General features: G+C 48.2%; 7 protein-coding genes across 7 annotated transcripts; 3 read left to right on the top strand and 4 right to left on the bottom strand.

The window, feature by feature from the left end:
- Positions 1-430: 430 nt before the first annotated feature.
- Positions 431-1,069, bottom strand: FSUBG_8835 (uncharacterized protein; the record flags this gene model as incomplete). Its single annotated transcript, XM_036687283.1, has 1 exon — positions 431-1,069. One exon carries the CDS (start codon positions 1,067-1,069, stop codon positions 431-433), a length of 639 nt encoding a protein of 212 aa, XP_036535675.1.
- A 343-nt stretch (positions 1,070-1,412) lies between these two features.
- On the top strand, positions 1,413-1,784 carry FSUBG_8834 (2og-fe oxygenase superfamily; the record flags this gene model as incomplete). Its single annotated transcript, XM_036687282.1, has 1 exon — positions 1,413-1,784. One exon carries the CDS (start codon positions 1,413-1,415, stop codon positions 1,782-1,784), a length of 372 nt encoding a protein of 123 aa, XP_036535674.1.
- An 883-nt stretch (positions 1,785-2,667) lies between these two features.
- Positions 2,668-6,845, bottom strand: FSUBG_8833 (RNA-dependent RNA polymeraseSAD-1; the record flags this gene model as incomplete). Its single annotated transcript, XM_036687281.1, has 2 exons — positions 2,668-3,821; positions 3,875-6,845. 2 exons carry the CDS (start codon positions 6,843-6,845, stop codon positions 2,668-2,670), a joined length of 4,125 nt encoding a protein of 1,374 aa, XP_036535673.1.
- A 957-nt stretch (positions 6,846-7,802) lies between these two features.
- Positions 7,803-9,784, bottom strand: FSUBG_8832 (d-lactate dehydrogenase mitochondrial; the record flags this gene model as incomplete). The annotated part of the gene is made up of 5 exons (XM_036687280.1): positions 7,803-8,245; positions 8,313-8,711; positions 8,762-8,980; positions 9,040-9,439; positions 9,488-9,784. The coding sequence occupies 5 exons, from the start codon at positions 9,782-9,784 to the stop codon at positions 7,803-7,805; spliced, it is 1,758 nt and encodes a 585-aa protein (XP_036535672.1).
- A 1,620-nt stretch (positions 9,785-11,404) lies between these two features.
- FSUBG_8831 (uncharacterized protein) lies at positions 11,405-14,732 on the bottom strand (the record flags this gene model as incomplete). Its single annotated transcript, XM_036687279.1, has 5 exons — positions 11,405-11,753; positions 11,885-12,307; positions 12,420-12,445; positions 12,490-12,534; positions 13,011-14,732. 5 exons carry the CDS (start codon positions 14,730-14,732, stop codon positions 11,405-11,407), a joined length of 2,565 nt encoding a protein of 854 aa, XP_036535671.1.
- Positions 14,733-15,991: 1,259 nt separating this feature from the next.
- On the top strand, positions 15,992-16,598 carry FSUBG_8830 (uncharacterized protein; the record flags this gene model as incomplete). The annotated part of the gene is made up of 3 exons (XM_036687278.1): positions 15,992-16,053; positions 16,121-16,439; positions 16,512-16,598. The coding sequence occupies 3 exons, from the start codon at positions 15,992-15,994 to the stop codon at positions 16,596-16,598; spliced, it is 468 nt and encodes a 155-aa protein (XP_036535670.1).
- A 519-nt stretch (positions 16,599-17,117) lies between these two features.
- Positions 17,118-19,346, top strand: FSUBG_8829 (uncharacterized protein; the record flags this gene model as incomplete). The annotated part of the gene is made up of 2 exons (XM_036687276.1): positions 17,118-18,397; positions 18,449-19,346. The coding sequence occupies 2 exons, from the start codon at positions 17,118-17,120 to the stop codon at positions 19,344-19,346; spliced, it is 2,178 nt and encodes a 725-aa protein (XP_036535669.1).
- Positions 19,347-20,283: the final 937 nt, after the last annotated feature.

Here is a 20,283-nt window from a genome sequence, read left to right as displayed (position 1 = left end):
GGAGACGAATGTAGGATACACATAAGCTGGGAGCATGGTGATGAGGCGTTGACGCATTTGTCCAGGGTCTGGGTACTGTAATGGTTTGCAAGGCATGGGAGGCGGGCATGATGGATGGCGGATGGTGTCTAGGATGGTTTTTTTTTGGCTCGCTAGTACTTTAGGGATTATTTACTTCGCGCATGATTAATGAGGAGCGTACGCTGTATGTTTTACTATGTGGGATCCCTCCTTCCAGGGCAAATTCACTGCATGATAGTTCAGTACGACCAGTTGAAAGCCTAATGTTCTTTAACTAGCAGTCGTTTCCTGATTGGAGTATTCCATCTCGCATGATATGATTACATCGTATTTTACACACCAAGCTCTGCTCAGCTTTGTAGTATCGAGGAGCGTCTTGGCAGAACAGACGACAGACGACACAAGTACGTCATTTCTCATCCTCTTGGGGAATGCCTGAAGGCTTCTGTGGCTTCTCCATTCCCATCTTGCCCATAAGTCCCTCTATCATCTCCTCCATCGCTTTTTCATCTTCAGGGCTCACCATGCCGGGCCTGCGGGTCACAGCCTGCGTCCGCTGTCTTAATTCCTCTATCGAGGAGAGATCAAATGCCCAGGAAATACCTCCTACCAGCATGACTCCAAAGCTCATGACGTTGAGCGTGGCAAGTCCAAGGGCTTGTACAGCGAGTAAAGATCTGTCACCCGAGTCAAACTTGACTTGGTGTCGGTTGGAAGTGTAAAATTTGGGCGAGAGATCGTGCCGCATTCGTAGCACTGAACGTCTTGATACAGCAACAGATGCAGCAAGGAACCCAGCACCAGTGAGAAGCAGACCGAACTGTCGAATTGAACGGTCCCACGACGGTTGCTGTGCTGCTATTATTGGCGATGTTCTTTGTGGAGCAGCAGAAATAGTTGGTGGAGTTGATGTTGCTGATGGGATTGAAACATTCGCAGACGGTATTTGCTGGGCTGGTGAAGTTTCCTGTTTTTCATGGGGAATTGAACCTTTATCAGAGTTGGGTATCCCAAGCCATGAGCTTACTAAAGAAGCAAGAATAGGCATTTTTTCGCGATCCGCCAACTTCTATTTGACGGCAGCGTTTGTGACGGATAACTAAGGTATGCTGGAAATAATAAGGTAAACCAAACCGTTGAATGCCTAGGTAATACTTCCTCTTACCTCAACTTAAGGTAGTTACTCGATATTGCCTTTAGGGGATGTGGCACCCCGCTCATTGCATGCGACTGTCGCGAATGTAGTGGATATCTACATAACTCGAGTATCACTGTCTCATGCATGTCATGTCGTGCCAATGGAAGTCAATAAAGAATCTCATCAACCTCCCTCCCCTCAGCCCAGCAGCCGCCCAATAAATATTCTCTACCTACTTTCCATTCTGACAAGTATGCCGAAATTAAAAAATAAAGGGCCCAAGTCGGCCAAAGTGGAAGCCTCAGCGCCGCCGCCACCAGTTCCTCCATCATGGCCAGCTTTCAAGCCTTCTCTGCCGATAGTTGACTTGTCTCCTGAACCTCATCCATTGACTTCCAAGGTTGCTCTCATACCTTCATTTTTCCCGCGATCGCTCTGCCGCGACTATGTCGCCTTTCTAAAAACCCTTCCTCTACAAACAACGCCGGGCCGTCCCAAGCGGGGCGAAGCAGTTCGTGTCAACGATCGGTTCCAGGTTGAGAGCTATGACTTTGCTATGCGATTATGGGAGCAAACTGGTTTGAAAGAGGTCTTGCTAGACGGTGACGTTAACGAGAAGTGGTAAGTCTTGCTTCGTGTCGATTCGCCGTCTATGTTCAGCTGCGATGGTCACGATATCATAGACAGCAAAGTTAATGTTGCGTAGGGGTGGTGAACCTGTTGGGCTGAATCCTAACATTCGTGTATATCGTTACTCGAAAGGCCAGTTTTTTGACTGCCATTGTACGTTTATAAGTCTCATTTCCACAACTGTTCCGTTCAGCGACCATCGTAGCACCTTCAATGGCATAACGACGCCATGCTCTTACTCCTGTCCTTCCACAGCCGTTCCATAGTTCGCACCCATTATATATCTCAGGGCTCCCTCTTCTCACTTGACATGCGCACCTTGGCTGACCGACGGCTGTTTCGCCCACCAGATGACGACTCAAACAACCTGACGTTACCTTCGAATCCTCCACTACCAGTGAGAACCACGTGGACCCTGTTGCTCTATTTGACATCCGCTTCTGAGGGGTGCGTTGGGGGCGAGACTGTATTTTACCCAAGAGATCGAAGGTCGTCTCGAGAAGAGATCGTGGTCCCTCTTGAGACTGGGACATTGCTTCTACATAAGCATGGAGACGATTGTCTACTGGTAAGAAGCTCCCTACACCTTTTGGCCGTCTTTGTCAAGACAAACTTCCCGTGCTACGTAAATCTTGACCCTAAATATTAACTAATTACTTGAACTTAGCACGAAGGACGAGAGGTTACTGCAGGTGAAAAATGGGTTTTACGGACGGATCTTTGCATCAGACGATGAATTTGATTATCGGCCTAAGTAACTCGGTGGTCACAAATCTTTGGCCTGTTGTACTACTGAGTTTACTGTCTATCTTGTCCTTACTGGCTGGTTGGCCCGTTGCCGTCCTCACAGTTCCAACGGTCCATTCTTGCACCTATGGCTACTTGGCTTCCACCTGACTCATGAGGTTGACCAAGCGATCCATAGCTTCTTCTTCGTCTTCCTCCGATTCACCACTGTAGATCGAGTCTGTCTCGTCTTCGACAGCATCATGACTCAGAACTTCGGCTTCCATACCATTCTCTGACGAAAGATCTAGCTGTTCGTCGCTGACCATTCCAGAATCATTTCCAGCAGAAGATAATTGTCCTGAACCAGAAATGCCGTTAGGGAAGTCGTCATCTACCTCGGAGACCGTATCATCTTCCAGAGGGAAAATAGCCAATGGCTGTCCTCGATGAAGGACTGTGCCGTCCGGAAGGTGAGAATGGACCTCAGGCGCCAGCTCAGGAACTTCAGGGACCTCTCGTTTTGCAGGCGTGGCATCATTCTTCACTGTTGGCTCAAGGTACTCGCCAAACCCTGGCATTTCTCCTTGACGAGGTCCAGCGGCAAGTGGAGATCTCAGTTCAAGGTTACTAGAGTTTGCGATACGACACATCTCCTTATGGAAGATCCAGGGGAAACTAATCAGAGGCATTGACTTTGGTTCCAGCTTGCGCGGTTGCAAGAGGGTTCCCGCGTCGTTGATGACTCCTCGGTGGTGCTCGTATAGTGCAATTTTCATTTCCTCATCGGTTACCTTGTACATGGCTGCGACAAAGGGTTCGAGTTTCTCTGCACTTTTAGAACCTGCAGCATCGATACATAGCTGTCGAAATGCCGCTTTGAGATTATTGTACTCGCGACGAAGCTCCTCCTGAACTTTGTAGTCTGAACCAACAGCAGGTTTCGACATGGCAAAGCCGGTCCAGAGTTCGAATTCAGTCTTGAGCGCATGTTGGCTCAGTAGTCGGCGTACAGATATGTCGTATTGCGTCTTGATCTTTCTTGCAGATTTAAGTATGTCTCGGTCGAGTTCAAACTTTGTGATAATCCGTTGGTCGAACGGACTGTCCCAGATAGGGTCAAACTTGACTTGCTTGCCTTTCACTTTGTCAAATATGACACCAAGAGCTTTCCTGGAGGTGTAGCTGTTCTTCTTCTCCATGAAATGGGGCCACTTCCGAGGTTGTTGATCTCGTCTCAGTACCGCTGGGTCGCCTGTCTTCGGATAGTCCACTGCTTTGGAGTGCAGCTCTGCAAGTTCAAGACCTTGAAATAGGGTTAGCAGAAGACTCTGATATGTGAGCACTACCGCGACTTACATTTTGGTGACATTGGGCCAAGCTCGTCTGAAAATGCTAGATGAGATGTTGCAATGAGCGGCAGTTTATCGTTCTTTAGGTACTTGACGAAGAAATTCCTGAGATCGTCGACCGTGACATCACGATCAAGCTCAATGGGTTTGGGTGCTGAGTAGTTCATAGGCGGATAGTTCCATCTCTTAGGAATCAAAGTCGGCTCCCATATTACGAAGAAGTCATCGCCGTCAAGGTCGCCACCAGAAAGCATGTTAGGAACAGGCTGATCGCCAGTAGAGGGAAACACAACGACATCCCTTAGGTGATGAAGGGCTGGACAGTCCACCGCTTCAACAATACGAATGTCTCCAGGGTGTAGCGAAGGGTTGCGCCCAATTATGCATACTCCACTGATGACCTGAGTCTTGTTATAGTGTGTTGCGTCGCTTAGCTGAATGAAGATTTGCGGAAGTCTATCAATATCTTTATCTTCGGAGCCTTCGGTTTCGGATGAGTGACCTCTGAGGGTGCCAGTTTCATCGACGCAGCCAAGGACGAAGGCACTTTTCTGCACCTGAATCCTTGCTTTCTCCTTGAGTAGCTTCAAGGACCAAGACCTCCAAAGTTTAAGTACGTTAACAACGAATGGTTCCTGCAGATCATCTGTTCTGAAGCCAGCCCTAAGCAGGTCAGAGATACTGTTCTCGTCAACAAATTTGGTCAACATGTCTATTGCAACATCGTTGTCCTCCATGGCCAGCTCATACGACCGTAGCTGGTGGTCAAGCAGTTTAGTGAAGGAAGCGATGGGGACCCCAAGACATTCAAGAATGGTGATTGTTTGTCTGTTAAGGGTTGCTGTCGCCATTGCTGCACTGCGGATAATTTCGAGACCTTTAGAATCTGACTCGAACTTCTTCTGGGATTCGCGAATATGGACTTCCATGACTTTGGTGTCGTTGGGCCAAATGGCGAGAACCCCTTTACAACCACCCATACGAAACTGGAAGGCGGAGGGTTGTGCAATAACATCAAGAATCATGTCTTCGCTGATAAGCTGCGCCAAGAACGACGATATCTTGCCGATGCCGTCGGTGAAGCAGTAGCCGTTCCTCTCAACATCAGGTATCTGTCGGGTTGCCGGCGCCGAAATTGCATGAAGCTCTCGTGTGGTAGAGAAGCATTGACCGAGGCGAGCAGCATACTTGGCCACAACCTTTATATGGCTAAACTGGCCCATCCACCTGCGGATATCATCGCATGATAGGTGTTCCGTGGGACAAAAGAAGTAAGCGCCGTTGACTCTGAGCTGCGAGTTGCCAAAGGCAAGGAATTCGTAAAGACGATCGCCGATACGAACGCCTTTGTACATTGAACGAAGCACCCTTTTGTAGATCTCGTCATTTTGGTCCTTGTTTACCGCAATCCTCCCCTTTTCCATCTCCTCGATGAATTGGATTTTGAGGAAACGGTCCTCATAATGCTTGTAGCGACGCATGACGCGGTTGGACATCTCCACAGTAGGTGTTGTATAGCGAATGGTTGTTGGCGTGATGACTGCTTTACGGACAAGACAACAATGAGAAGGAGTTCTTGACATTACTATGGAGCCATCAAGCTGAGACTCCTCTAAAATAGCCATCGGGTCGACGACAACTTGAGCGTTGTCAGCCACAGTTTCGAGACAAAGCCTGGCTTTGGCCGGTTTCATTTCCGCAAGTCTCTCCAGGAACTCCCTCCCTATCATGTGTTCGTTTAGATAGCCGCGTGAAAGACAAACTTCAAGCTGGTATCTGATTTCGAAAGGTAGATGAATAACCGAGTCCGGGGAGTACTGAAGCATCTGGAGTGCGTTGTGCCCTTCGGTCGGGGCCTGGTGGTCTATGTATTCCCACATCTTGGCTTTTGTTCCATCTACAGTTTGGAAATCATCTTGAACTTTCGTAGAGATGTTGAAGTCGTCCAGGATGGTAACTAATTGCTGATTGGCCTGGCTTGCTATTTCAGTCTTCCCTTCCAAAACGAAGCCAAGAGTGGTCCATCGACCAATATCAACGAATTCGGGATCTTTAAAATCGTTGTGGAGAGTGACCGGGTGCATCATGGGGAGGCCAGCATGCTGAACAATGTTTGTCGCACGATTCCAGCTCTCCATCACACTCCAATTCTTGGCTTCGTCGGAAAATGTCGAATGGACATGAGGAGCCTTCCAATAGTACTGGGGTGGTGTCTTGAGAGGAATAACAAGAGTACAGCAATTATCAACGGCCGCTGTTTGGTAAACATTCTTCATACTCGCAAAGTCAATAACAACTTTGTGTTGTCGTTCAGTTCTGTTTTCCCCCACAACACTCGGTACGGGAAAGAACGCAGTCAGTTTCTGGTATTTCGGGCTGAGCTCGAGTTTAAGACTACTTCCATTGCCAATGCCAGGGATAGACTTCATGATCTTCATTGAGCTCTCCCCTGTCAGGCTCCCAAAATTCATGGCCGCAGGATAGAGTGTCAGTTTGACAGGACAAGTCCGGTCACGATGTACTGGACTTTTCAGAAAACCTGGAGGTACGTGATTGGAAAGCTTGATAGAAATCTCAATCTCTTTGGGATACTGTTTTCTGTCGTGATGGCGAACAACATAACTGCCCGTGCACCAAAAGTTTCGCTGTGGCGGTGGTTCAAACCTGATTTTGGCGTTGCTGATGTTCGGGTTTCTTTGCGTTTCGTAGATGTCCATGTATGCGATTTCTCCCTCATGAGAGAACCAGTCCCAGAGATTTGAAGTGGTGACTGAAGTTGGCAATCCCTCAAGCTGTATCGTGAGTTCAGGCCATGCTTTCCATTGTTCGTGGAGCTGAGGAGCAAGGCCATCAATGTTGACTGCATGGTTTCGTCGAACCTTGGGTTTCCCTGGCCTGCATCTCTTCGATCTTCGCTGGTGCTTGGGGTTTCGTTGGGACCCTTTCGAGAGTCCGTCGGGGAGGCGCTTGGAGCTCATGTTCAATTTCTATCCATGCAATCTGGAAAGTTCGTTAGTTAAACTGGCTTCCTCAATGACGAGTTCAAATGGCAATGATGTCTATGAAAGAATGTACCTTTGTCAATTGAATGATGCCCCATGGATACCTTTGATGCAGCACACTTCAAGTGTTGGTCATAAAGGTCAGAAGTTAGCACGGCTGTTGTAGCAAAGGTCAAGATGAAAGAGATTTTTGGATTGAGGAAGATGAATTTCGTCACTCGGCGTGGTGATGGGCGATGACAAGTGGCGAGTGTTGTGCCGTGATTCAGAGAGCAGGGATCTACTAGAAGCCCGAGATTGCAGATGCCTCCTGCTGCTGCTGCAGCTGCTGCAAACAAGAAATAAAATCGAACTAGCACTAGGTCATACGAAGCAGTGAATCAAGCTCCTAGTTAAGCACAGCTCCTAGTGTCGAAATTCTAGCAGAGAGGCAAAGGGATTTGGGCAAGACGAGATTGAACGCAGCTATCCGTTGGTGTTTGTTGGTGTTTGTTGGTGTTTGATGTTGTTTGAAAGAGAAATGTACGAAGCCTAATGATGGAAGCGAAATCGCTGAGACCAACAGTCAGTTGAGTAATTGGCCGCTTTCCTGAGTACAGACGGGCTTTGTATAAACGTTTTGTTCGCTTGCATTTAATGCACTTGCTGATTGTTACGGCAGCATCACATCTGTCAAGTTTCTGCAGTGTAAGACGCCGTAGTGCAGTATGCCTCAGTTTCGTGTTGATGAATGGGCAATTAGCTACATTAGCACTCTCTCAATACATAGCTGCGGTTTGGGTTTGTCCTACAATGTTTCATTTAACACTAGAACCATAGCTGCTGTGTTCCTACAAGCATCGATCCACACTGCAAATCTCTATATGCAGTAATGATTTGTTGCTAACCCACTAATCTAAGGAGCTATGTAGAAACACAGCGACAGCTCCTGTCTTAGACCAAGTCTTTCACCACACGGTTTGGTGTCACCGCGGTATTTGACCCAGGATACAGAGTGTTCTCCCAAGGCACATCCATGATCTTTCCAGGATTCAAGATCCATTCAGGGTCGAAAGCCTTCTTCACAGCTGCCATAACTTCCAGAGTCTCTGGTCCAACTTCCCATAGGAGACTCTCTTTTTTGCCCCAGCCGATGGAATGCTCTCCTGTACATGTTCCATCCATGTCTAGCGCTCGTTTCACCATGTTCTTGACGCAAGCTTCGACTTTTTGGCGCTCGCCAGGCACGTTCTTGTTATACATGATACTTTCATGAAAGTTTCCGTCTCCCACGTGTCCCAAGATGCTGGCGAAGAGACCAAGCTCATCCATCTCTTTCTTGCTGACCTCTATGATGTCAGCTAGCCGGCTGAACGGAACAGCTACATCGGTGCTCCCTGTGTTATCATAAATTAGCGACCGGATCGACACGTAATATGTTGATTGCAGCGTTGTGGTACTCACAAACATCGTCACCATTTTTCCGGAGAGAGAGCATAGACCAAAGGGACTCTTTCCTGGCAGACCAGAGCAATTGTTGCTCAGCAGCATCCCGAGCAAACTCGAAACTTCCACCCTTGTTTGCCGCCGCAATTTTCTTTACCCTGTTGATGTTGTCTTTCACGCCGTCTTTTGTGCCCGAGAACTTGAAAAACAACGTTGGCAATTCCTTCCAGACCCGCGGTTTCGTAGCGCCACCGAGGTTGATGACTCGCATTTGGACTTCATCCATGATCTCCATCGCCGCCACAGGAACGCCGGCCTGCATGACGCCAGCTGCTGCATCGGCGGCATCTCGAATGGTGGGAAATGTAACAACAGCAACCGAATACTGCTCTGGAATGACAGCCAGCTTGAGTGTAGCTGTACGTGTTAGTAAAACTTTCGTTTTCCGTGGATAAACCTTGTTATACCTTCCGTGACAATCCCCAGGGTGCCTTCGGAGCCAACAAACAGTCCGTTCAGATTGTATCCAGCAGATGACTTTCGCGGCCTTCGTCTGGTTTTGATAATACGCCCGTCGGACAGGACAACGGTCAAGTTAATGACCCAATCCTTCATTGTACCATATCTTACAGCATTTGTTCCAGAGCAATTCGTCCCGATCATACCTCCTATCTTCGCTGATGGACCTGAACAGATTCGTCAGTGCTGCAATATATCTGGCCCTCCATGCTTGTTGGTCACATACCAGGATCGACAGGAAAGAAAAGACCACTGTCCATAGCCAATAGCTTTGCGTTTAGGTCTTGCCAGCCAATGCTAGGCTGGACCACAATATCCATATCATCTTTGTTAAACTGAATGATCTGGTCCATGTACGCAAAATCCACACTGATTCCTCCGTAAGGGGCAGAAAAATTGCCTTCCAAGCTTGAGCCTCCGGAATAGGGGATGATAGGAACGCGATGCTCATGACATATGCGAGCGATCACAGAAACTTGCTCGGTTGTTCTGGGATATGCCACAGCTACCGGCAAAGTATCAGGGTTGACCGTAGACCATTCTGAGTAGCCATGTGCTAGTAGATCCTCGGGGTCTGTCGAAATGAAGCCTTCTATTCCAACCTCGTTCTCGATTCGCTTGATCGCCTGTTTTAAAGGTCAGCCTGAGGGCACGAGAATATGCAAGTAGTTTACCTTCTCCATCTCGGGCAACGTAGCATAGTGAGGCGCAACTGATCGACCCCATGTAGATTTTCCAGTGCCTTTAGTTTCGTTCAAGCTGGCAAGCCCCCATCCAAGAGCACCAGCTCCAATGGCTACTGCCAAAACCTTTGGTCGCGACCATCCCGGGTTATTCTTTGGTTTTCTCTGAGCAGAATCATGGGCAACACGAGAACGAAGGCCAGAGGAGACTGTAAGGCCTCGTCGAAATTCCGTTCTTTGGGCACAACGGCCCAATAGAGTTCTTGTCGAGGTCCTGCTGGTAAACATTTCAACCGAATGTTAAAGAAACCTATAATTTTATGACTCAGGCGGCCCGGTCCACAATTGACCGATGTAGAACGAAGATCGATTCAAGACCACCCCAAGGCTGCTACTTTTCCTTCAATTAACAAACTTAAACGAGTCCGTTGCGTAATATAGCTCTTGCGAGCAATGTGTTGATCACGAACAGGAATCTCTGCCGCATCTAAGCGAATCTGTACCGAGTATCCGCAAGCAAGTGAGAAGGGGAAAGAACGGCAAGAATCCTTCAATTCAAACAACCAAGAGAGATGACCTTGCGAAGGGGAAATCCGGAGCTAGATGTGGCCACGATGGGGCTGACACTCACTTATAAGTACCTAGTCTCAAGAACATCATCGGCGCACGTGGGGCATATCCAGGAAAGTAGTCAAGAAAATCTAAATTCAAACAGCTTCTCTTGTAAGCATAGTCTCGCTGATGCAATACTTGGACGCCGCGTTGCCGCTGGGCCTTATTAGCATGGCTTTTCCCATAGCATGTTGAGCCTAGCGGGTCTGTCTAGGTAATGGTGAGGGGGCACACGATCCATCTTTCATGGACCTTGTGCGTGTGCGGTCTTACTGTAACAAGAAATTCAGTCGCATGGATGGTTTGAGGCTCCCCACGCATTACGCCCACATGCACATCACAGGAACAGCGCGCGTGAGACTCGCATTGCCGAATCGCAGCTTCAGAGAGTACAGCCAACTGCATCATGGCTGAGGAGGATTCCACAGCCAACTGCAGTTCTTGTTAGTCATGCATTTTGACCTCATGCGTAATCACGACTCGATACCCTAGGTATATGATGGATTTCCCCGCTCCTAAATGACTCGGTCTGCTCGCCGAACCAGAAGTTTCACAGCATACAGCATGTACCATAGGAGTGCGGAGAGGGGGAAGGGAAGCCGAACCCACTTGGTGCTATTCGCAGTTTGGGGGTTCGAGAGCTTCCTTCACTGGCATGGAGCAACTACCTCAATGGAGAAGTCGGGGAATAAACGAAGAAATTCAATTTGAACAAACAACCAACGTTCTCGTAAACGTGGGGTGGTTAAGGAATAGGAATTCGCCTACATCCGAATTCTCTCCTCGGTCAGCAAAACTGTAACACAGCCACAATTTTACGCATTGGGAGGTCAACTGATTGTCCGATAACCATCGATGTAACCCACGAGCACTTTTGTCCACAGGCTGTTTTCGTCATGCCTTGATCGTAAATTATTGTGCAATGCAGCCCTACCAGTCAGCTTTGATCCTAGCCTTACTCCCTGGCAACCATCATGTTCCAAAGAAACACAAGATAGTATACGGATGCTGGCAGAGTGATGAGATATATTATCATAGTTATAAGAAGTACGTATAGCATGGGGGTTTCTCTGGCTTGCTACAAGACCGAGGGCAACGTCCCCAGTTCACTTCCGTAACGTGCTCGAGAGAGATATCTGTCAAGAATCGACACTTTTGTTGGGCTCAAATTCATCTTTTATCGTAGCCTCATGGGGGCTGGCTATCTCAAGGGTAGTTAAAGCCGCAAAGCAAACGTCAAATCCGAGACTCCATTCCACATGCCATTTTTTACCATTCCGATCGCAAATCCACAATTTAGTGAGAGATGGCGTAAGCACGTCGGCGGTCACGCTCCTCAGCGATGGTGAGCTTGACACCCTTGCCCTTGGGCAGAGAGATCCAGGGCTTGTCCTGGCCGATGACGAAAACGTTGCTCTCACGGGTAGCAAAGCTGTTGTCAATGGCATCCTTGACGTGGACGATGTTGAAACCTCCGTCGTGGCGCTCACGGTGAGTGATAACACCAACACGGCCCATGTTACGACCACCAGTGACCATGACGACGGCACCAGTGTCGAACTTGATGAAGTCAGTGATCTTGCCAGTGGCGAGGTCAATCTTGACAGTGTCGTTGACCTTGATCAGAGGGTCAGGGTAGCGGATGCTGTGAGAACTCGTTAGCAATGGGGTATTTGGGGTTTACATACAGCCGTCAAATAAAGCTCCTGTCTTGTCGGGTGACTTGAATCGACCAAAGCTTGATCCAACGGCTGAATGATGTCTGACAGAACTCACGTTCGTGCATCGTGCGTGACCAAGAATGGGATTCCACCGCGACCAAGCTGGACACGCTTGACCTTGCCAAGCTTGTACTCAGCCTCCTCAGCCTGGATTCGGTGGACGGTGAATCGGCCCTTGGTATCGTAGACAAGACGGAAGTTCTCGCCAGTCTTCTCGATGGTGATGACGTCCATGAAGCCGGAGGGGTAGGTGGAATCGGTGCGGACCTTACCGTCGACCTTGACCAGTCGCTGCATCAGGATGGCCTTGGTCTCGCGGTAGTTTAGAGCATACTTGAGGCGGTTTCGGATGAAGACGATCAGGGGCATGCAGTCACGAAGCTTGTGAGGACCGGCAGAAGGCTTGGGAGCGTAGGTGCCGGACAGCTTGTCAAGCAGCCAGTGCGAGGGGGCGCTGAGGCGCTTCTGGTGCTTCTTGCTATCGAGACAGTCAGACCCTCGTTCTCAGAAGGGGACAACAGGAGAGAGAAATCCCAATCATGATTCCTTGCAATCGCATTGGTGATCGTTCTCCTTGATATTCCACTTACATTCCGCGGGCCATTGTGTCGGTTGGCTGGTTTGTCGGCGGTGATGAGGAGGATGGATGAGGAAACCTACTTTCAAAATAAGGAAAAAGAAACTGTGCTGGATCTCGCCCCACACCTTTTAGCGAGTTAGGATTTTCTAGCCCTAGGCAGGTGCACTTGTCTGATAAGATACACTGATAAGATAACAATGTGAAGTCGATCAAAAACCCTCAAAAACACTGTTAAGCGGTTTTATTGAATTATCTTATCATTAATATTATGCATGGTATATCCCGTGCATGAGTGCCCCTGAAGTCATTTTCAATCCGGCAGTAGTGTGACAAGATATCCTTTTTGGATGTCATGAGCGGCTCACAGAATTGACGATGTAACTTTTGAAACATTCCCATCTTTGCCCGCGAGGCAACCGTGTTATCCTTTCCATCCAGCGCCGAACGATACCATCAGCTACAAGTAATAAGCGATCGATAACCAGCGCGTGCTGTGTGCTCGTCCATTTCCAAGTCTCAATCTATGTGCGCCCAATACCATTACAAAGCAATTTCCCAACTCCTAACTTCCTTAACATTAATGCAGAGCACTACGACTTACAGATGCTGGCCTGACTGTTGATAATCTGCTCGGGTGTTGCATTCCCTCTTTGATGTGACTTTTCTGCGGGGTATTTGCTGGTGGAGAAAGACCAGGGATGCCCTCAATACTAAACCGTGGAATCGCTGGTGAAAGCTTGGCATCGTCAAGTAATAAGCGCGAGATGTCCATTTCGCCGCCCATGAATTGATGGGGCATAGTTTCACCGAACTCGAAAACGTGACCTGTTCCCATGATATCGCCTGTCTCGATTTTTTGCTGAGCTGGCCATCGAGAAAGATCTTCGCGCGAGGTCGACTGGTTCATTTGTGGCTCTAGTGTTGTAGCCTTTCGAGGTTTAAATGGGTTCGCAGCTGGTATTCTCACAGGCACCATGACATCGTTCCCTCGGCTCGTCTCCCTAGATTGGAGATTGCTTTTCTCGATTCGTTGATAAACACTGGAATATTTGTTGCGTACTCGGTCTCTCAAATCCGTTGGTTGGCGACTGGAAAGATGGAAGCGCGGGTCACGATGAATCTTGGTCCAAGCGGGTCCGTGTATCTCCAAACCCTGAAGAATTTCCATGTCATCTTGTTCAGTAAAAGGTCGGCGTTCGCGGCGATGCGACTTTTTGAAGGGCCCATGTATACCGAGCTCCACGAGATCCTCCATTTTCTTGCGATGTGCTCGACTTCTTTTCTGTTTAGGAGTAGTGTCAACGTCTTGCTGCATTGTTGAGGCCGTGTCCGTCGCTGATGCACCATTTCCATCTATCAGTATCCTTTCAAAGTGCACATCTGTTTTGCCCTTCTGGTCCGACCCTTGGTCGAGGCGTGAAGGCGAGTCCAGTTCAAGCGGTCGGTTGGACTTGCGGAGCTCCTCAGGACAGCACGTCCTGAACCGATCCTTGAGATCCCCAGCTGTCCGGTCGTTAAACTTGAAGTCGGTATCTTCAAGTATGCTCGTCCACTTCCCGACCCCATATCGATTGACGCCCAATAACAAATGGTTTGTCTCCTCTTCAGACCACTTCCGTCTCGGTTTGCTGGTCCGCTTGCGCGTTTTGCTGGCGACCGAAACCGTTTCAGCCTCTTGAGACGCTTGAGTGGATGGCTGGGCGGAAGGCTGCGTAAAATTGGGCATTGCCTTCATATGCAAGCCATCCTTGCTATTAAACGAATCCGACGATATAGGAGGAAACAAAGCGGCGTGAGGTGGAGGTTCGTGAAGCCCATTGATGATCGGTGGCATTACTGGCGCTTGCTGAGCGGCTTTTTGCTTTTTCAGTGGTTGTGGGAGCTGCATGAACTCATCTTTGACATGAAGGCCGCGATGTCGCTTTTTTTTCGATACGTCTTCAAGAAGCTCAGGACCGTCACCTAATAACCGACTTATTGAATTGGTTGGTTCTACAGCATCCGAGTCCGTAGAAGCTACTCGCAGCGGAAATCCTCCTGAAGCCGATACAATCTTTCCATCCTGGACAATCCCTTCCTTGCGGAGTTCTGAAGAAACATCATCGTTGGTCAAATTTATTAAATCAACGGCGTTTATAACAGACTGCGTGTCAGCAAGTGGTCTATCACCACGATGATTCGTGTCGGACTCGATTGGGGCCAATGATCGATCAGTGGCAGAAGGGAATGCAAGGGAATGAAGCGGTGGAAGATCGGCATGGTTAAGTTGCGGTCTCGTCTGCTCGTTGAGCAGATGAATTAAGCGTGGCTCGATCGTGGCCATCGTGGGCTCTTAAAGGTGGGTTGGCACATTGAGCATGAGTTAAAGTCGATAGAAGAAATCGATAGTTACGATTAGAATGCGATATTAGCCAGGGGAGAGGAGGATATAAAGAGAAGAGGGGAACCTGCATATGCCGTTGGCAAGAGGCAACAGGTCAGAACACCATGTTGACTACGATTTTGGGGAGCTGGTTCATAAGAGTTGGGGCCATGAACGCTTTGATATGGTCTCACTTGGACTGCATGTCTCTCAGTTGCAGTAGCACGTGAAATCGCCACATGTTGAAGCTTGTCATTGGCAAATTCAACAGGGGGGTCACAACAGCACTGAAGCGACGGCTAGGGGATGAAAGAAAAGTCAGGGCCTTGATGATAGGTGATAAAAATACTTAGGTAACTTAGCATAAATTTAGGACACATTTTGCTAAGTTTATTTTGACATCCTATCACACGGCACGATGTTTTCTTGCTCCCCGAGTTACGGATACAGTAGCGGTCCGTAGGTACCTACCTTGGCAAGTACTAACCTACTAAGCAAGCCGGCCCAGGTATCCGCCTTTTAAAACGATTGAACTGCATGTTGATACTGGTTGGGCTTTTTCACATGCCAGCAAAATGCTGCATTGAGTACTGAAGAAGCAGCCATAGTTGTACCAATATGTAATTTACCTATTTATCAATAAGTAAGTGAACCAATCGAGTAGCCGTACATGACTTGTAAGGATATTATGCTTAGCATAACGTAAGTAATAAGTGTCATCATACACCTCTTTCGGTTCACACCCGAGGATTTCTATTCCAAAAGCTGGGGCAAGCCAATTGAATCGACTTGGCTCGACTAAAGTTGGCAAGAAGATTCTTCGGGGGCAGGGGCCCGGAGATGTTGCACAATTGCAAAAAGGGTTTTAAACAGTCGGAGAAGGCCAGCTACTTGTCTCGTTGCTCTCGGTTGTTGGATTCTAACGGCTCAACCAACTTTAGATTCCGGAAGCACTGGTCAAACGGAAAGAAGCTCGAAATACTGGCCGGTTATTTGCCGGAGATCCTTCACCAGTCCTCGCTCCGGTCTATCCCGAGCAGTTCCGGGATTCAGTATGTTGTCCTCATTGGTTGGCGGCATCTGAAACCGGAGCTTGATTCTGGGGAAACGAACATCAGACTTGGTATCTAGTTTGTGTACGTACCCTTCTCATTTCTTCAGCTTTGCTTGGCCATATGTTACTGGCGCGTTCAACAATCCATCAATCTATTCTCATAATCATGGCTTCTTCTCTCCCCACCTTCCCACGAATAGTGTTCACTATCATAGAGCCTATCTCTTTGTAAGATTTCATAACAAGGGTCTCACACCCGATCCCTAAATGGCACATCTGCTAACATCAAAAACAGAGTTGTCGGTTTTGCTGGTGCCGTCATTGATCCAGCTTGGTTCATCGGAGAGCAATCTCCCCAGAAGAGCGACGGTGATGCTTCCCCCAATAGTATTATTATAGCCTGGCAGCTAGGGAATCTATATTTGCTGCTAGCATTCATTGGGGTGGCGATCCTGTCAACTACAACTGAAAACCGAGTTGTTCGCTCGTATCTCGTTGCTCTCTGGCTCGCAGATATTGGTCACATTGGCTTCAGCTCTTATGGGATAGGCCGGGACAAGTTGCTAAGCCCTACCCAGTGGAATGCCATGACTTGGGGAAATGTTGGAATGACGGTAAGCCAAGAATATAATCAGATGCTGCCATGTCATCTCCTGCGTTATGGTTGACGCTGACCTACGACTTAGTTATTCCTTTTCTTCACGCGAACAGCCTATCTCACGGGCTTCTTAGGACCCGATCACGTCAAAAAATCCGCCGAGAAAACCGCCTAATACGTAATCATGAAGGCGAAACCTATTTTGAGGCGACATAGGTGACAGAATAGCCATGGCTGATGATTCTCAAAATGAGAATCTAGGAGTGAAACAGCTACTTGGAAGATATCGCCAACGCAGTGGGTTTATAACCTCTCTTTGGTGTATAATTTATAGATTTATGGGAGAAATCATAAGTTGTGGTGTAATTGTAATACGGATGTAAGAAAAGAAGATTACAATTGTATTTACGTTGGATGCAAAAATGTAAGGCTATCTTACAGGCAGGTCTATAGTAGGTGGAGGCTAATATCCCCCGTGATTTGGCGTCTGGGGGGGCTCTTTGTAAGGGTGGTCAAAGCTCTCAACACCAAGAGTTTGGTCCAGGGACGCGTCAGATACCTTCGTGCTACCTTCGGGTTAGGGTTAGCTCTTATTGGCTGATAACGCGAAGGTTTAATCATCACAACAGACAGCGCGTTTGGGGCTACCTAGGCTCAACCTCACGCACACACATCTATAAGTCATCACGCAATAATGAATACTCGAAGTGCAGCAGGGCGTGCATTGGCTCAGAACGAAAATCGCGAGCCGAGACGTAGCAACCGAAAAAACGACCCGGTTCAGCGTACAACAAGCCCAACAAAGAATATTGTTAACCAGCCCGTACCTGTACCTGAACCTGTAGGGGTTTTACTGAACGATCCGGTTGCTCGCCGTAATCCACCTCCTCAGGCTCAAGACGACATTAGCATCCCGTCAATTCCTCTAAAGCCTGACGATGAAACCGAATTCTATGATGAGTATGACGACTATTCGCAACCGGAGGACTCCGGCCAAGAACTTGAGAATGTCAACAGCCCCATCGAAAAACTTCAACTTGGTCCAGCAATCACCATAGCACAGCAAAGGATCCTGGAGCTAAGCATTCCAGACTTAGCAAGAGCCGCTGATAGCCTGTTTGAATGCTTCCAAGGAAATGAAGCTGACGATGTCTTCAATGGAATCTTGGCCATCAAGCGACGTGCTTTTCACACCATCAGAGGAGAATATGATGCACTTGATCAGTCTAATACGGCACCGTTCATTGATTTCGCGCACTTCGTGGATGACACTCCCACTCGAAACCAAAGCGTTAGGGTAACTCAGATCGCACGCACCAATGTTGTGACAGCTTACGACACGCTTTACGGGCTTAGGAACGAGGAGACATCGGCCATCTTCCCATTTCTCGAATGCCTCAACCGGGTTTTGCCTGCATACTTCACCCCAGCTGATAATATGTTTCAAAACCCTCAGAGCACATTACACCTCCGGACCTGGTTATTTGTCGAAGACCTTTCTCGTCACAGGGACGAAAAGGACTTTCGGGAGCTTCTTGTTGCATATTTCTGCAAAGAAGAAGAAGAGATTTTGAAGGAATTGAACAGATCAGGACAAGAGGGCGAAGGGGCGCTTCCTTCATATCCACAACTTTTTTCTGGGGGTTACTTCAAAGACCTTGGCGGTGTAGAAGGTATCGATCACGATGTTGATGATCTCTGCTCAGCACGGATCGCTCAGATCAAGAAGGTCATCGATGATAACAGGGAGGATGGGGGAATCTCCCAGCTAAGAAGACATTTTCCCCTGCATAATTTGGTGGAAGATCTCTTAGGGTGCTTTGAGAGCTTATACAAAGTTTTGGCGTACGAAGAGAGCGTGAGGGCGGGTACTGAACCTTCTCAACATGGCCAAGAAGAGGCTGCCTACAGCCAAGGCAATGATTATGGTTCGGATTCACAATCAATCGTGCGTGTGGGAAGTCAGGAGGCAGAGTAAGTAATATTCTTACCCGGTAACAGAGCTAAGTATTGACCTCTCAGCAGAACAAGTTTGTTTGTCGGGCCAAAGTCCATTCAAGCCTTGCGTGGTAGAAGTCGAGCAACCAGTACTGTGCCCCCTTCCAACCAACAGCTTGCAGGATTCAGATCCGGAGTTCCCCGTGATTATCATGAGCATTCAAATGCCTACCTCCTGGGTAGTAGCCCATTCCCCCCCGCAAGTTCTTATCGTTTAGCTACCCAAGGCGGGAGGCAACGAGAAAGAGGGCAGAAGCGACCGCGACTTTCCCAGGACGACGAAGATGGGGAAGATTCATTTGAGACCGACACTCGGCGTGTTGATCCAGCCAGGCGAGATGAGCTACAACGACAGATGCCGCCACCTCCAAAGCCACAACCTGTCCCACGGCGTGCTCAAAGGCATGTTTCTGAGTCTTCATTCTCTTCAGAGCCCGCACACCCCTTTCCTATGGAGCAGTCGTCGCAGGATATGGGGTTACGTTCAGTCTCGCAGGCGCCAATGTCCTCCAGACCTTTCAATGCTATCGCAAAGGCCGCATCACAGAGGAAGAAGGAGGTTCGTATGGCAGATCCAGAGCGACAAGGACCACGACAGCGCGTTCCTTGGAGTGAGCACGACTCCCAGGTCCTTTTAGATCTCATAAAAGAATACGGTGTCCGTTGGTCGTCCATCGAAACCATGAGTGAGCGTTTTGAATACCCACGCAATCAACAGGCGTACCGCGACCGTGCTCGAAACCTCAAGACGGATATTCTCATGATTGACATGCTATTGCCTCCGAATTTTGACGGCGTAGCTTTGAGCAATAAAGAAATTGCGAAGATCAAAGGAGTTGGGAAGAATCCTTTTCGTAAAGAGGCGGATGTTGATGACGATAACAAACCCATTAACACTGAGCTTGCAGAATCCACGCCGTTTTAACATTGGGCGGCATGGATACGCAAGTTTGTAAATTCAGCGAGTAGTTATAATCATGTACAATTCTTCGTTGGCGTTATGCTTTACATTCTATATCACGGCGGCCGTATCGCGTCGCGCGAATTCTAATCCAGGAGGAGAGAAGTCCTTGCTCGCTGCTGTGGTGTACATTTTCGAGTCCTGGTCAAAATTGCATGTAGTAAGTCAATTCATAGCTAAAAGCACGAGTTGCGTAATGGAGTTCTAGTGAAATAAGCTGACTAAAGAAAGGGCAATCTCCTCCGACACCTCAGATTCTACAGAGCCAGCTACACATATCATCATTCTTGCTCAGACTCTTCGCAATGGCTGGCGGCATAGCTATTGTGTCCTACACCCTAAGAAATGGTGCTGACCAAAGCTAGTCGTGCTCTCAGTCCAGACAACAGCAATAAGCGCCGGTATAGTGATGTCAAGAAGGGGATGATCTGTAAGGCGAAGCCATAAGACGTCCATAAAGACCTCTCATTTCAAAACCAATACCACAAACGCCAGTGTCTGAGAATGTTTGTCGAAAGAGAGATAATAAAAAATGAAGTAAAAGACATGTCATGAGCAGTTGATAAAACCTTGCGAGGCTAGCTCGTCCGTCGGTCTAAAAGTCAAAAGCCGGGCGGTAGAAACAGTCAGGTGTCTCAATAAAGGGGTATCAGCCGTAAAGGCGAGTTGAAGCAATTCTTATCTGTATAAAACAGTAATCTTCCTCGCGAGTTCAGAAATGTTATAATAAGATGACAAAGGGTATGCTGCAGTTTTCCGGGAAATGGTATAGCGTTCAAGTGTTGTGAGTAACGAAAGGTGGTCGCAGTAAGAGCGGTTGAATCCATGTCGCGTCAAGCAAAGACATGGTTTAGTGACAAAGTGTCTTGTTATCGTATGAAGGGCGTGTCAATCCTGCGTG

Source organism: Fusarium subglutinans (assembly GCF_013396075.1).
Source record: "Fusarium subglutinans strain NRRL 66333 chromosome Unknown NRRL66333_c0000125, whole genome shotgun sequence".
Classification (NCBI taxonomy): Eukaryota; Fungi; Ascomycota; class Sordariomycetes; order Hypocreales; family Nectriaceae; genus Fusarium; species Fusarium subglutinans.
Note: the sequence above shows the minus strand (reverse complement) of the source record. Positions and strands in the feature narration are given on the sequence as shown.